Genomic DNA, 16098 nt, shown 5'->3' on the forward strand with positions numbered 1-16098 from the left:
AGCTGAGCTTAATCTGACAGAGAATGTGATGATTTTATGGATAATTAAAGTCAGCACTGAGACAAATTTAGTAATGCCAACATGTTAAAAGAACAATATTTGTCTCTTATATATAACATAGTTATACATACAGTGTCAAAGGAACCTGTCTTTGAGTGAAGATTTAAGGTCCAGCTGTTAGCGTCATGGTTGCTAGGCAACCTGGGCAGCGCGACCGGGGCTAGACCGCCCATTTCACAAGCCTCGCACTTCCGGCCTTAGCGGTCTTTGAGTACGCGGCCCTTGTGGACCATTAAGGCTGCAGACCCTGAATTGGGACACAGCCAATAAGTGCTTCCTTACTGCTTCCATAGTCACCAGCAGCCAGGTGCTGCTGATGCTGATGAATGGACCATCAGCAGGTGTGAGCACCTTTAAAAATGAGCATGTTTCTGCAGCACTGAGACGTGTTAGCACGATGCTGAGCAGTGATGTGAGGGAAGCACCTGGTGCTTTCACAGGAAAGATTATGAGACTACCTCCAAACAATCTGCAGCGAGAGCGATCCATGAAGCTCCATCTCAGACTCTACAGAAGGTTAAAGGTCATGAAAGAACATCTGAGGTTTGTAAAACTGCGTCTGAAGAAAGCAGCAGACTACAGGAACAGGCGAGAGCGTAGTGAAAATATCTGTCCAAGGCTCACAGCAGCACACTTGCTCAAATGCATGAACCATGCATGTAGAGACCATTGTTCACCTTTTCTGTGTGAACCATTCTCAACTTGTTAACTTGTCATTTCTGAGGCTGGTGGCTTGGATGAGTTTACCCTCAGCAGCAGAGGGGACTCTGGGTCTTCCTGTCCTGGGCGTCCTCATGTGAGACGGTTTCATCGTAGCGCTTGATGGATTTTGGGGAGACATTCAAAGTTTTAGCAATTTTACGGACTGACTGACCTTCAGTTCTTAAAGTAATGATGGACTGTTGTTTCTCTTAGCTGATTGGTTGTTGCCATAATATGAATTCTAACAGTTGTCAAATAGGACTGTCAGCTGTGCACCAACCTGCTTCTGCCCAACACAACTGATGGTCCCAACGGCATTAAGAAGGCAAGAAACTCCACAAATGAACCCGGACAGGCTCACCTGTGAGGTGAAACCATGTCAGGAGGCTACTTACAGGAATCTAAAATATAAAACAGATTTAGTTGTTTATATTTTTTCTTTGCTACATATTCCACATATCTTGCTTCGTATATTAGATGTCTTCAGTTTGTATCTACGATGTGAAAATGTCATAAAAATAAAGAAAAAACATGAAATAAGAAGCTGTGTTCGAACTGGTTGCATAAAATCTTCATGTTAGAGTCTGAACTCTCCTTCTGATTGGCAGAGACTACTCAGGTGACCGAGCCAATCAGCGTCCACATCAAACATAAAGCACCAGGTGATGAACCTAAATTGACCAGGAAACAATCCACATCTGCAGGAGTTCAACCGTCTCTGCTTCAGAGAAGAAAACTCAGCAGGTTTCATGCTCCACCCCCTCTAACAAGGAGGAGGAGCTTAACAACGCTGTCTGAAGGGCAGCTGTGTGTTTTGACAGAGACGGGAAAAATGAGTGCACTCAGAGAAATGTTTGTGACTCCAGCTGCTCCTGCCGGCTGTCGCGGCGAGTCTTTGTGGGTTTCCACAGAAACGGCGCTCCGTTGTTTGCTGTCTGGGTCAGGAGGACGTGATGTAAGGTGTTTGTATCTGCCCGCCGACACAGTGGCTGCATTAAATAACCACAGCCTCGGGTTTTTCCTAACTGAAGGAAAACATCAGGTTAACGAGCGCTCTAAGCTCGCCATCCTGCTGATGCGTGCGGTATCCTGACCCTCCGCTCAGAGATGACGCTGCCATTTTAAATCTTTCCTGATAGCTTCACTGTGCTGCAGTCAGCTCAGAGCACCGCAGGCAGTCAGAGCTGACGTCTCCGTTTACTCAGCAGCAGAGCGCAGGCCAAGCTGCCGCCGCTTCACTAGCTCGCCGTCTGTATCTGAGCGTGACCTCGCACGCAGGAAAAGGAAGCTTCACTCGGAGGAAACGATGGAGTCAGAGCCGTATCCAGCTTCTTGTACTGGCACTGGTTTCCTTTGAGGTCAGAGGACCGCGCTCCTCCTGTGTCAGGTTTCTGCTGCTTCCTCTTTCAGGACATGCGAAGCAGAAATCCAGGCTGCAGATGCAGACAGACACAAGCGTTCACCTCTGCACGACCTCCACGTCCACATTCGGTCTCAGGCCTAACATGTGCACGTGTGCCCGGTGTGGGTCCTGCAGCTCTTTTACTCTGCGGGCCCTGCTGTCAGTGTCACACATACCAAATCGACCCGAATCCTTTTTGAGCTTTTTATTTCTGTACTGACGAGCAAACCTGGAAGCTTCGGGGCGACCAAGCAAGCGATGGTCACAGTCAGAGGATCCCTGCAACTCTTCCAGCTGTCCCAGAATTCCCGTGCACATTTCGTTCTGGGCCCTCCAGTATCAGCTCCATCCGAACGTGAACCTTCATAAAATCAGGTCGCCGTGTCACTGGCGTTTAAACCAGGCTGAAGCTGAGACGCTCAGGAAAAGCTCCAGAGCGTTCCTCTGAGTTATGTTCGGCTGAAGGTTTTCAATTCAATTTTATTTATACAGTGCCAAATCACAACAACAGTCGCCTCAAGGTGCTTTATATTGTAAGGTAGACCCTACAATAATACATGCAGAGAAAAACCCAACAATCATATGACCCCCTATGAGCAGCACTTTGGCGACAGTAGGAAGGAAAAACTCCCTTTTAACAGGAAGAAACCTCCAACAGAACCAGGCTCAGGGAGGGGCGGGGCCATCTGCTGTGATTGGTTGGGGTGAGAGAAGGAAGACAGGATGAAGACATGCTGTGTTTGTTGCCGTTAATGCGTTCCTGAAACTTTCTCGTGTAAACAGGGTGATCCTCCATCAGCTCATCCACTCTGATCACTTCTTGTTCCTTCACACAGAGTGGAGAAGTTCCTGTTTAAAGAAAAGCGCCACTGGGGTTCACACACGGCCCAAAGTCGAGCAGACCGCAGATCACATGACCTGTCAGGTGATCAGGAGCACAGACAGAGGTCACAGCTCGACGACGGATGTCTAAAGTCACACGAGGTCAGACCTACCAGCTGTAACCACCCATCGTACTCAAGAACACCTGTGCAGGAGGGTTGAACACCAGCTTTCTGATTGGTACATGAGCCACCTGAGTTGCAGCTGCACCCACCGGTCTGAACATGCCCCTTCACAACAGTAACGACAGCAGATTGGTGGTTGGTGTCTGAACCCCCGTTGGCAGGCTGCCGGCAGGTGGTTCATCATCGTGACAGCTCAGACTGAGCCCCCCTCACAGATCTGATCGCCGATCAGCTGATTTTCCAGTGCACTCAGCTCCACGTCTGCAATCAGTTTCCAGCTCGGCGCCGTGACATCATCCAAAGCGAAGCAATAAATTTGCGGGTCGCCCCCCACCCCTTCCCAGCCCCTCACTACTGACATTCCACCATATTAATCTTTAACCGCTGCCAGATGGACAGGAAGCAGCAGAGTGGGCTGAAGCACGGCCTCGTGGGTACGTTTGTTCAGGATGAGCTGCTTGCTTCATCACCATGGCGACGGCACACGGAGAGCATGATGTCAGAGGATGTTTGAGCTGCAGTTTGGCTTCAGTAGTCCAGAACCGCCAGAACCACGTCAGTCTGCTTCCTGCAGACATCACCAACGTAACAACGAGCTTTCACGCCGTAGGACGTTTCTCTCAGAGCGACTTTGACCAAAAACAACCGCACGCACATACAAATAAACACACTATGTATGTTATAAATTGACTGTACAGAAAAATTAATATTAAATCAACTTTGCTAAAATTATGTTGAACTGTAGTCTACTCTGGTCCCGTCCCCAGGCTAAACCCCCCAAAACGTGACCATCCAGAGTTGGGACCAGGAAGCAATTAAAAACCAGCAACAACAGTAAAGTTACAGCGGGATACAAATAACATCGGGCTGATCCTGCCACGATTTGCTCCCCCGGTTCAAATCACAGACAAACAGGATCCCACAGCTGTTTATGTTTTTGAACACATTTTCACAGAGAGGCTTTTTTTGATTTGATAGCAACGTTGAACATTATTACACAGGAAAAAACAACTGCATGTAAAATAATGACACCGTGACGCCTCTGCCTTTGTAAATGGAGGGACAGTAACTGCTGTAAAACCTGCAGACAGTCAGATTAACAGTATTTTGTCTCTATCATTCTGCAATTCATCTCATGTAAACAATAACGTGGCCACAGCGTGACGTGGAAAAAGCCACATACCTTTGACGCTGCGTGACGAACTCTGTATTCCTCGTCCACGTAAACGCAAAAAAAGGAGTTTTAAAAATCTCCGTTTTCAGTGATTCGAAACGCCGTTTACGTGGACGAAACAGCTGCGTTTTCAAAAATACCCGTGTAGGTGCGGACGCAGCGTAAAAGAGTTAGTAGTTTATTTTATTACCTGTAATTTATTGCAGTTTACTTGTATTTGCTTAATTGTTTACTAAATGTTTGAGGTGTGAAGTAAACTGCAATGGAGCAAAATATGGGCGTGGTTGGAGGATGTGGTTGTGCGTGCGCGCCGGGGGGCAGCATTCTTCTTGTAAAACAAAGGGGGGCCTAGCGAAAAAGTTTGGGAACCACTGGCTTAAACGGTGCGTAAAGAATGGAGAACAAACTTTGTCCAAAAACCTCTCGTGTTTTTATTTTTAGCAGTCTCTTTTTTTCTGCAAAATGAAAACCAAGTTAGCCTTTTCTGTTGATACAACACCTCCTTTGGTTGGAAGCGGTGCTTAAACAATGGAAAACACAAACTTTGTCCTAAAACCTCTCATATCTGGCTGGCCTCGTTATCAGCCGGCAGCCATTAGCATTAATGCGTCAGCAAACAGTGACGCGGTGGAATCAGCGAGTGCTGCAAAGAGCTCACGCTGAGAGCACTCGTTAGGGTTCACTTTGGTCTCCAGTGAGACTTACAAACTAGTTCCACTCTCGGCTCCTATTAGCCCGTTAGCTGCGAGGAGCTAGGAGCTCGCCCCCTTGGTGGACTGGGATAGAGGGTAGAGTGGTCGTGATCGGGAGGTCGAGGTTTCAAATCAACTGAACGGCTACCCTGAGGAACCCCTGAGCGAGGTACCGTCCCCACACACTGCTCCTCATGCGCTGCACTGGTGGCTGCCCACTGCTTCACTGGCTGAATGGGTTAAATGCAGAGGAATTTCCCTATGGGGACTAACACATACACATTATTATTATTATTAATGAGGGCAGGGCTGATGAGCTGAAGCAAGAGGTTAATCAGCTGGAGGGCTCTTCAGTCCCAGGAGCTTCTCTGCAAACTCTCAGGGCTCATCTGCACCAAAGGACCGACGCCTCTGCTCACAGGAAACTTTGAACCCATGTCTCCAACTTGTCAACTGGAGTCCAGACTGGAGCTAACTGGATGATTATTCTGCCTGCTGCTGACCGGTGTTGTGCCAAAAAGTGATTGTCTGCCAAAAACTGATTTCCGGTATTTGCCAAAAACTGATTGCTCGTATTTAAACTGCTATAAGTAACTTGTTGGGCTATAATAGGTGAAACATATGTCAAATGCTTCCCTCATGGATGACATAAAGTCATCTTGAGCCACAAACAACATTCGTGTAACAAGGTAGAAGCCGCAATCAGTTTTTGGCAGTGACTTTTATATAACCTTTATTTATCCAGTTAAAAAAATCTCATTAACATTAAAAATGTCTTTTGTAAGAGTAAGTTGGCCAAGAGGACAGCAGAAATGGCAGCAAATATTACAATATTTCTGTAAAAATATTTTAAGTGGGGATAAAGGACCGGATTGGTTATAATGTAAGTACAATAGCAGAGAGTTGTAAAGATACTTGAAAAACAGATATTGTTTTAATTCTCTATATAACCCCTTTGTAAACCCTGTTCACCGAAGTCTATTTACGAACATACGTAAAGATATTACACATAAAAAATACACAGAAACACTGGAAATCACTTTTTGGCACAACACCGGGAACCACAGGAAGCCGTTTATGGGTTTTTATCTCAGTGAAGCCTTTCAGTGTAATCGTCCTGTTGGCTGTGCTGACAGAGACGTGCGTGGCGTTTTAACGCACAGATTATCCAGAAGCTTCCAGACACACTGTAGCCTGCAGAAGACTTATTTCCCCACCGCAGAGCTCCTGGAGTCAAACTGCAGCTCACCTGCAGCTCACACTCCTGAGGCTGATTCGCTGCTGTCTGATGCCGTGCCTAATAAAGAGGCTGAGCTGTACTCAGAGCAGCTTGTCTCATAGTGTTTCATTAAGGAGACAAAAGGCAGACACAAGGTAAAATTAGCCTCAGTGTGTTTGGCAGGAAATACCTACAGATCTGATAGGCGTCCGCGGCGGCCTTATAAGGCGGCAGGTTGTGACCTCTGTTAATGAATGTGCTGTCGGGAGGTTTGCTGGCTCTGTGGGAACCGGAGAGGGAAGCTGCCTGAGGCTGTTTGTTCGAGCTCTCGGCGGGTTTACACACTGATACACCTCCGCAGATAGAGGACGCTCGATTTATGACTCCATCGCTAAACTGTGGCTGAGCCGAAGGCACCACGTCTCAGGTCCCGTGCTCCCCCTCAGCTCACCCCACAGACTTTCACTCCCACAAACTCCCAGCCTCTCTGAATTATCCATCACACGCGAGTCCCAGCCTCGCCTCCTGCTCCTGCTCTGTGTGCGAACGGCTTCACGGACGCTTGAAGTCCTCGCTTTGTACTGGAGAAACTATGCTGTTATAGTTTGAAAGCAGAAATGATGAAAAGACGATCAAAGACAGCGAGCGACGCAGGAAGGTTAGAGCGCTTTGTGGATGACTAAAACCCTGAAAAGTCAGGGCCTGCAGGCAGCTCGTCTGCACGTCTGCACCTCAGCCCGGCCGAGGCCGTGATCTCCGCTCACGGATCTCAGCTGGAGAACGGGCCGAAGCTCCGAGTGCAGGAATTTTTCTGCAGGTGTATCTGCACGGCGGCTGGGACACGAAACCCAGGTTAGAGTGTCACGAGGAAAAAACAGCCAGATGTGGGTCTACGGCGGCAAGCTGTAGCGGTTTTTCAAAATAAAAGCCCTGTGCCCCATGCAGGACTTCAGAGGCTAAAGAGAATCTGGTCAAAACCGTAAAATCATCCACATACGCAGCTTACTGAAACACAGCTTTCAGCACCAGCATCCGTACTGCCAGCTGCTGTCAGTTTATCTACACTGCAGGACGATGCTTTACTGCAGTACTGAGTCAGAATCCTTCTGTTTAGACTCTGAGGGCTCCGGCATTAAACCTGAACGCAGGTCTGATCATCTCTGACAGGAAATGACTTAACAACAAGTGTGTGTCTGCAGCTCCTCTGGCAAACCTGCCACAGCATCGCGGTCGATTCAGCTCGAGTTTCTGCCTCTGCTGCAGAGGAGGGGAGGGGGAGGGGGTAGATGATCGCACACGCACACATCGTTTCTGTGTGTGTGTGCGTGCGTGTGTGTGCGTGCGTGTGTATGTGTGTGCGTGTGTGTATGTGTGCGTGTGTGTGTGTGTGCGTGTATGTGTGCGTGTGTGCGTCTGTGTGTCTGTGTGTGTGTGCGTGTGTGTGTGCGTGTGTGTGCGTGTGCGCGTGTGTGTGCGTGTGTGTGTGCGTGTGTGTGTGTGTGCGTGTGTGTTCCTCTGAGCATGTATTCATATCTTTGTGAGGACCTGTCCCCGCGAGTTTGGAGCATGTTAGTGACAGGGTTAAGGTGGTTTGGGGTAAACGGTCAGTTACACGTCCCTACAAGTTATGAATACCTGACGTGTAGGGATGGGTATTGATAAGATTTTCACGATTCGATTCCATTTTCGATTCTGTTTATCGATTCTTTTTAAAAAGGAGAACACTAAGGTCGATTAGCTCAGAACTTTGTTTTATATCTTCTCTTTGAACAAGGTAGAAATTTAGGAGTAACATGGCCTTACAAACCCAGCAGTGAGATCTTAAGAGATCCAGCCTGCGGCTCTTCAATGGGGTGTCACAGGGTCCCCAGGAAAAAACATTGTAAATGTAAAATAATAGAATAAATATTCTTCTGTAGCAATAACAAAGTATAACATAAATTATTCTGCAGCAATTACACAACAGTAATGTCCCTGCCTACAATTAAACACATTCACTTACTGAAAATCATCTGCTGTGGCAAACGGCTGCAAGCCTTTGACCACAAACTGAGTCACTGCTCGGTGACGTTCGTCTATCCTGCCTGAAAGGAGACGCTACCGGCAGACTGCAGCGAGAACTGGCAGCATCTGAGCCAGACTCTGTCTCATCATGGTCACTAAATGCACAGTAATGGCAGGTTTGTAATAAGGCAGATCGCGCTAACATAATATGTTAGTTGATTATTTACCTGCCGCATTAACGGGAGAGGACGTGCAAACGTTACCGCTGCTGCTGGGCTGAGATTCACGAGTCCAGAATTAAAAACACGACGTTCATTTAAGGTCAGGTGTTTCGTGAGCAAATGCTTTTGATATTCGTAGTGTTTCCTCCCTTCAATGAAATCTCTACTTTGCAAGTATTGCAAGTTGCCCTGTCGTCATCCGTTCTCGTAAAGTGTAACCAAACTTTTGAGCATTTGAGCCGCCATGTTTCCTGCCAGGTAAATGATGCTCCGCAACGTGGTGACGTCATTCGGGGCGACTGAAATCGATAAGGGAATCGTTTGCAAAAATGGCAAACGATTCCAAGGAACTGAAACAGTGGGAACCGGTTCTCAACAAGAACCGGTCTTCGATACCCATCCCTACCAACGTGTGTGTGTTTGTGTAGCAGCAGGGTGATGCTGTGCACAGATAAAGGTTTCCGATTGGACAGACCGGTGCGATCTACCTGGTGCCTGCTGGTTTTTCTGGACTAACACAAGATGTTGACAAAGCTGATTTCTAGATAATTTTTGCTGCGAGGAAAACAGCGTGGTGTGGACGTCGCATAACGTCAGTTGCGAGAATCAAAGAGAAAGCACGCCACCGAAGCTCGCCACATGCTGAAAATGCCACGTCCAGGTGAGCAGCTCTCTGATTTGCTCGAGCGTGTTTGTTCACATTCAATTTTAGTTAAAACTCTGATTTGATTCAGATGACCTTAACGTACAGGTGTCATGAAGGGGGCGTCACCTACAGAGACCAGTTTGGAAGCACGTTTATTTGGCGGCCGGTCGCGGACTCACCTCGCCCGTTATCCTGGATTTTGGAGAGGATCTGGGAGTAGGTCACGGACTCCTCCATGAACACGCTTTCCTCGACGCTGATGTTGATGTTGCTCAGCTCCATGTACAGACCCTCGATGGCGAAGTAGCACGGCCGGTCATCCTTCTTGTTGTCGCTGAAGACAACCATCACCTGTTCCCGCCACCCAAAATGCTCGCAGATCCGCACTGCGAACCGCCCAAGCTTCTTGTGCGTTGGCCCCGTGTTGGTGATGGACAGGTACGTTCCGCTGGAAAATGCCACGGCCGGGGCGCCTGCCGTCACCATGGGGACGCTCCAGTGGGTGGTGAAGAGGCCGACGGGGGAGGAGCTGTAGGAGCAGCCGGGCCCGATGAACACCCACGGGTTGTAGGCGAGTTTCAGGTCCACCGCCATGAGCGGGGCGACGGACTCGGAGCACATCCCATCCTTGTCCTGGCTGTTCTTGAAGAAGTACACAAGGTGATGGTTGGGGAGGAGCGTGGGGTCGGCGTTGATGTTTCTGACGGCCCGGTCCACGGCAGGGCCGATGCGAGGCCACGCCCACGGGTATCTGGTGTTGTTTTCTGGTAAAATGACAGCCAGTGTGATGTTCTGGAGGCGTTCGTGGTCATGCTGGGTTTGACCCAGGCCGTAAGTTCGGGCCTCCGCTGGCAGGCTGAGCAGAACCGGCAGAGCCAGCAGGAGGGTGGCGCCTTCCTTCCAGCGGGCCATCCTCCACCCACAGGTGGTCCACGTCCACCGCAGCTGGGTAACCGAGCGCCGCGAGCTGCAGAGACACAACAGAGGCATTAGCCAGGCCTGAGGTGTGAAACTCGCTGTAAGCAAAGCCTAATCACATGCTGAGCACAGCGCGAGCTGCCGCCACGCCTCACCTCACTCCAACAATCTGCTCCGTCAGTCCTTAAAGGCCTCGCCGAGGCGGGGGAGACAAACTCCCTGAAGCGTTCCTGGAAGACCGTCCACCCTCTAAACAAACAAGATGAAGCCGCCGTGATGTCAGACAAATACGCGCCATCGGTCGGCCTCATGAGCGCCAGACCTGCCTGTGCTAAAGTGAGACCGCCATTGAAGCTTCATACCATAATTTATTTATACAGCACTTTAAAAACAACACATGGCTGACCAGCAGAAATAATAAAAATACAATAAATAAATAACAATAACAGTGTCAGTTACCCACTGAGTCAAAGGCCAGTGAATAAAAATGAGTTTTGCACTGATGTGCAGAGGAGGCTTCGGGGCCACAGCAGCGGACGCACGTTTCAGCCGTGATTTAGGGGCTGAGACCGTCCACTGCAGGAAAACACGCTCCTCGTCACGCCTCGTTCACACACACACTAACACAGACTGGGGCAGCCAGGTTTCGAACCACCAACCTTCTGATCAGTGGATGCTGAACCTCCTGAGCCACAGCCGCCCCTAAAACAACCTTGGAGCAGCTCAGGGCGTCAGACACACTGTGGATGGGGGTGGATGTGGGTGATGGGTTCGTGCTTGTCTCCCAGTGCAGCTTTCAGCACAGAGGCAGGCTCAGAGGTGCCACTCTGCCACGCCAGTTGCTCATCCTGCATCTGTGACCGTGTGCACACGGGATCACCTGCGGGCACGTTGGCACTAACGGGCTTCCATACACGCCGTGCCTGAAAGCGTCTGCGCCCGCGGACCGCAGCTGTCCGTCCTCGGGCTTCCTGAACTTTGCCCCCGGAGGAAAAGTGTGTCTCCAAACTTTAACGCTGTAAAAACACGTTCAGAGATAAAAACACGGAACTTCAGCACACTTACATTCAGCGCGTTCACGTGCGCGCAGATCAGCTGTAAATCCTCCAAGTCCGCTCAGGTCACAGGCACGAGCCCTCCGGAGTGTCAGCCCGAGCCCACTCAGCTCCCACTGCCACACAGCGGCGGAGCAGCCGGACCGACCACAGCCTTCAGGGCGGAGAGCCGGGGAGGAGCGGGGGAGGAGCGGGGGGAGGAACCAGACCAGGGCTGCACAGCAGAGGCAAACAGCCTCTACAGCCCAGCGGCGCTGTCACTGCGCCCTCTGGTGGCCGCCTGCAGTTCCTCTGGTGTCCAGCAGAGGCAGCAGAGCGTCAGTCTCCACAGACGCCCATGTTATCAGAATCAGATCATTTATGAGGAAATGATGTGTTTACAGTCGCTCCAAGACAATGAGAGCAACAGATTGAACCAGTGAAATAATGTATTATACAGTTACAAACATAAGAAATCGCTCAATTATAAACATCCAGAGTATTACAGAGGTGAAATATATATGATTGACATTTTAATTTTTTTAAACGAACTTTATTTAGAACAATAACAATGACAATCTCAAAGAGACAAGCGACATATTGAATCATTCAGAACAGAATCACACCTCCTTTTTCTTTTCTCCCAATCAGAGGAATACACATCACTGCCACAGTTGGTACACCACGATGAAATCGACAATAACTGAAAGTAAACACACAGACATATATATGTATACATGTCTGTGTGTATAAATGTGTACGTATGCATATACACACGCATCTACATAATAATAATAATATAAAAAGATGAATAACCAATACAAAAATAACTAAATAACAATAAAAAAGAATGAAAAACAAGGAACAGAAATAAAGGAGACAAGGGGATCACAAACTCTCTACAAGTGAGGTTCCATAAACAAGACACATAACTTAAATAAGGGGCTAAGAGAAATCAAACTCTTCTAAAAAACTATGCAGTTTGATTGCTCGGAGCTTATTTATTAGCTTAAGAGATTTACAGGAGTTAGTTTTTAAGAGCAGGCCATGAAGGGGGGATTTAGCATATCGGCATTTATGAATGTAATGCTTTGTTATAATAATGATATATGATTGACCTGTGAATTTCACCGTGTGCTGTGCGTTAGATGGAGCTGTACAGAAATCCACAGACAGTGGTGCATTATGGGTAATCTCAGTCTCTCACTGAACGTGCTCCTGTGACTGGCCAGCACGTCATTGAGTGGGTGGGCGGTATTATCCAGCATCGTCCTTATCTTGGACAAACATCCACCTCTCTGACACCACCCTAATAGGGTCCAGCTTTGAGGTAGAGCAGGTCACCTACTGATCAGAAGGTTGGTAGTTCAATCCCTGCATGCTAAGTATCCTAACCTCCGATGCATCCATCAGAGTATGAATGTGTCTGCATGTAGTCAGAAAGCACCAAGTATGGTGCACGTTGTACAGAGCGCTTTGAGTACTCTGGAGTAGAAAAGTGCTGTATAAGAATCAGTCCACTTAGTATTTAACACCAGTGTCCACATCTCTTCTTCGCCAGTTTGTCAGCTAACTTGTGTTAGTAACAGGCCATCTTTACTCGCCGTACTAAGTAACTATGGATAACTTACCATACTGTCCTTGTGGTCTCTGGATTCACCACTGCCTGCAGCCCGCTCACTTCTTGGACGCTGGTCACCACCTTTCCCCATCTGCCTGGATCTCCAGATGGCGACCGTGGCTCAGGGGGTTGGGAAGCGTATCTGTAACCGGAAGGTCGCCGGTTTGATCCCTGGGCTCTCTGTCCTGGTCGTTGTGTCCTTGGGCAAGACACTTTACCCTACTTGCCTACTGGTGCTGGCCAGAGGGGCCGATGGCGTGATATGGCAGCCTGGCTTCTGTCAGTCTGCCCCAGGGCAGCTGTGGCTACACCCGTAGCTGCCTCCACCAGTGTATGAATGCGAGAGTGAATGAATAGTGGCATTGTAAAGCGCTTTGGGTGCCTTGAAAAGCGCTATATAAATCCAATCCATTATTATTATCAATCAGCCTGGAGGTTGTTTACACCCTTGCTGGATGTTCACCCGGCTATCCACGCTTCTCTTCATGCCATTACCACTCCACCTGCCATAACTCAGTCTGTCTCCTCATCTACACCCCGGGCTTCCTGAGCCTCTGCTGATAAACCTTTCCCTCTGTTCACAGAGCCCCGCACATCTGACACACGTTGTAGCAGTACCTCTCTGGGTTTTCTTTGTGTCACCAAATAAAGCTTGTGAGAAACCTTACCATTGCTTCCCGTACTCATATCCATATCTGGGTCCACGTCCACGTATTGGTCTCTGAGCCCCGTAACACTCACAGGTCAATTCAATTCTGTTTTATTTAAATAGCGCCAAATCACAACAAAAGTCACCTCAAGATGCTTCGTATTGTACGGTAGACCCCACAATAATACATACAGAGAAAAACCCAACAATCATATGACCCCTATGAGCAGCACTTTGGCGACAGTGGGAAGGAAAAACTCCCTTTTAACAGGAAGAAACCTCCAGCAGAACCAGGCTCAGGGAGGGGCGGGGCCATCTGCTGTGATTGGTTGGGGTGAGAGAAGGAAGACAGGATAAAGACATGCTGTGGAAGAGAGACAGAGGTTAATAACAGATATGATTCAATGCAGAGAGGTCTGTTAACACATAGTGAGTGAAGAAGAAACACCCAGTGCATCATGGGAATCCCCGGCAGCCTGCGTCTATTGCAGCATAACTAAGGGAGGATTCAGGGTCACCTGGTCCAGCCCTAACTATATGCTTTAGCAAAAAGGAAAGTTTGAAGCCTAATCTTGAAAGTAGAGATAGTGTCTGTCTCCTGAATCCAAACTGGAAGCTGGTTCCACAGAAGAGGGGCCTGAAAACTGAAGGCTCTGCCTCTCATTCTACTTTTAAATACTCTAGGAACAACAAGTAGGCCTGCAGAGCGAGAGCGAAGTGCTCTAATAGGGTGATATGGTACTACAAGGTCATTAAGATCAGATGGGGCCTGATTATTTAAGACCTTGTATGTGAGGAGCAGGACTTTGAATTCACGGACAGAGCTGGGTGTCAAATGTATGCTATGCCTTCTGATGCTGCTGCCTAAGGGAAGCATGTATAATGTAAACAGAATTGGTCTGTTTGGGAGCTGACACAGTCTCTATGGAGATGGGTTTTGGGGGGGTAGCAGGAGGAGAGAAGCTGCAGAGAGGCGTGTAAGACTGCAACTCTGCTTCCTGGTCCCAACTCTGGATAGTCATATTTTGGGGGGTTTAATAAATTTGTCCATATTTCTAGAAATGAGAGCTGCTCCATCCAAAGTGGGATGGATGCCGTCTCTCCTAACAAGACCAGGTTTCCTCCAGAAGGTTTGCCAATTATCTATGAAGCCCACTTTGGTTTTTTTAAACAAATTAAATGGAGAATCTGCACCTTCAACATAACAGTTGTGCCATTTGAAAAGTGTCACTTTCAGCATTAAGGCACATCTTTTATTCTGAAGGCAGTCATTCCCCCCCCGACCATGACCCTTGGTCCTGAGAGAGTCCTCTGTGCAGACTGTGTGTGACAGAGGTTTGCAGCTGTATATAGGTGCACTGCTTATAATAAGAGTATGTTCATGGTGGGGTGAGTTGGACCTGTTGTGGTTTAAGAACCAGCTTTAAAAACAGAAGCAAAGAAAAAGCTCCTCACTCTGAACGTGTTTCAATAAAACATAAAGAATGAAGTATTGATTTTGCTCAAATATGCACTTCCTGGGTTCATTTGTGTTCCTGCAGCTTCCAGTGTCTCAGAAAATCTTCTTCAGAGTGACCATGAAGAGCAGGATCAGCTGGGAACATGTGACCAGGTGCTGATGTACTTCCTGTTAGGACACCAAACATGAATTATAGATTTCCTTCCAGCTGGAATCAAACATCAATCAAACATCCCCAACAGGCACGTGCAGGGGGGGGGCTGGAGGGGCTTGAGCACCCGCCCCTTTCCTGATGGGTGCCCAAAGTGCCCTTTTGTTGAGGCAACCTAAACAAAATAATTATTTATTTATTATTTATTTATTTGTTAGAGTCCTGTCTGTGCCCCTCAACAATAATATTTATCTATTAATCACAGTTTTGCTAAATAAAAGGATCGGGCTTGCATTTGCATTACATTTGTTTTCCACTTCTGGATACAATTCAGAAAGTCTAGATTCAGAGAAATGCGCCCTGTGTAAGACCTTAAATTGAATAAGTCCAAGAGGAGCGCAGGAGGTGGAAGATCGTACCCTCGCTATAGCCTGTTCCCAAGACTCCTCATGGATTTGAATTCCTAGTTCTCCTTCCCGTGGACACTTAAGCTTAACATTAGAGTGGTTACTAAAAGACGGGATAGTATCATAGAGTTTCGAAATGGTTCCTCTGTGATGAGGAATAAATGATAGCGTAGTTTCCCACTGCTGTTCTGGAGGCAAAGAGGGAAATTTGGGAAACACTTGGCAACAAAATTTCGAATTTGAAAATAGTGAAACAAATGGGTGGTAGGGAGATCGTACCGAGAGGCACAGAGAGACTTGATGAATTTAAGAATCTTATGATTTAATAAAGAAATTTGCACAGAGACGGTAAAATTCTGATGACTGATAACGTAGATGAATACAACAGACGAGGAACAGGCGTTTAAATGCACAAAGGAGACAGTCAGAGACAACTCGGGACAACTGGAGACATTTAAGGATGCAGGGACTGACAGAGACGACGTCTCATCGTGACGAGTAAAGTTTATCTTATCTGGCTGGGCAGCTCTCTGGGTGCTCAGCACCCCCAAAGCTCTGATTGTATCGCCCCTGTTCTTCAGTCCTAGAACTGAAGAAGCTTCTCGGATGAGAGGTGAAACGTCTTCAAGCAACTTAAAGATTTACTCTACTAAGTACACGCTTAATGTACTTGTGCTACTTTCTGATACTGTTTGACTTTATTCTGGATCAAAAGATTGTACTTTGTACTGC

The 16098-nt window shown here is 47.9% G+C and overlaps 1 protein-coding gene across 3 annotated transcripts in view; it reads right to left on the bottom strand.

Annotated features, from left to right (window-relative positions):
• Positions 1-11250, bottom strand: part of LOC146699549 (atrial natriuretic peptide receptor 1-like) — a 63096-nt gene extending 51846 nt beyond the window's left edge. For 2 of the 3 annotated variants that reach the window (XM_085472531.1, XM_085472533.1), the window contains exon 1: positions 9307-10126. In XM_085472531.1, coding sequence (XP_085328657.1) covers positions 9307-10117 — 811 coding nt within the window. In that variant the 5' untranslated portion in view covers positions 10118-10126. Of the gene's footprint in view, positions 1-9306; positions 10127-10200; positions 10295-11110 lie in introns of those variants that run through there. The other variant, XM_085472532.1, reaches the window with a different exon arrangement.
• Positions 11251-16098: the final 4848 nt, after the last annotated feature.

This window comes from Copadichromis virginalis, linkage group LG11 (assembly GCF_057382275.1).
Source record: "Copadichromis virginalis isolate Kocher_CV1m ecotype Utaka linkage group LG11, C_Virginalis_male_GT1.1, whole genome shotgun sequence".
Lineage (NCBI taxonomy): Eukaryota > Metazoa > Chordata > Actinopteri > Cichliformes > Cichlidae > Copadichromis > Copadichromis virginalis.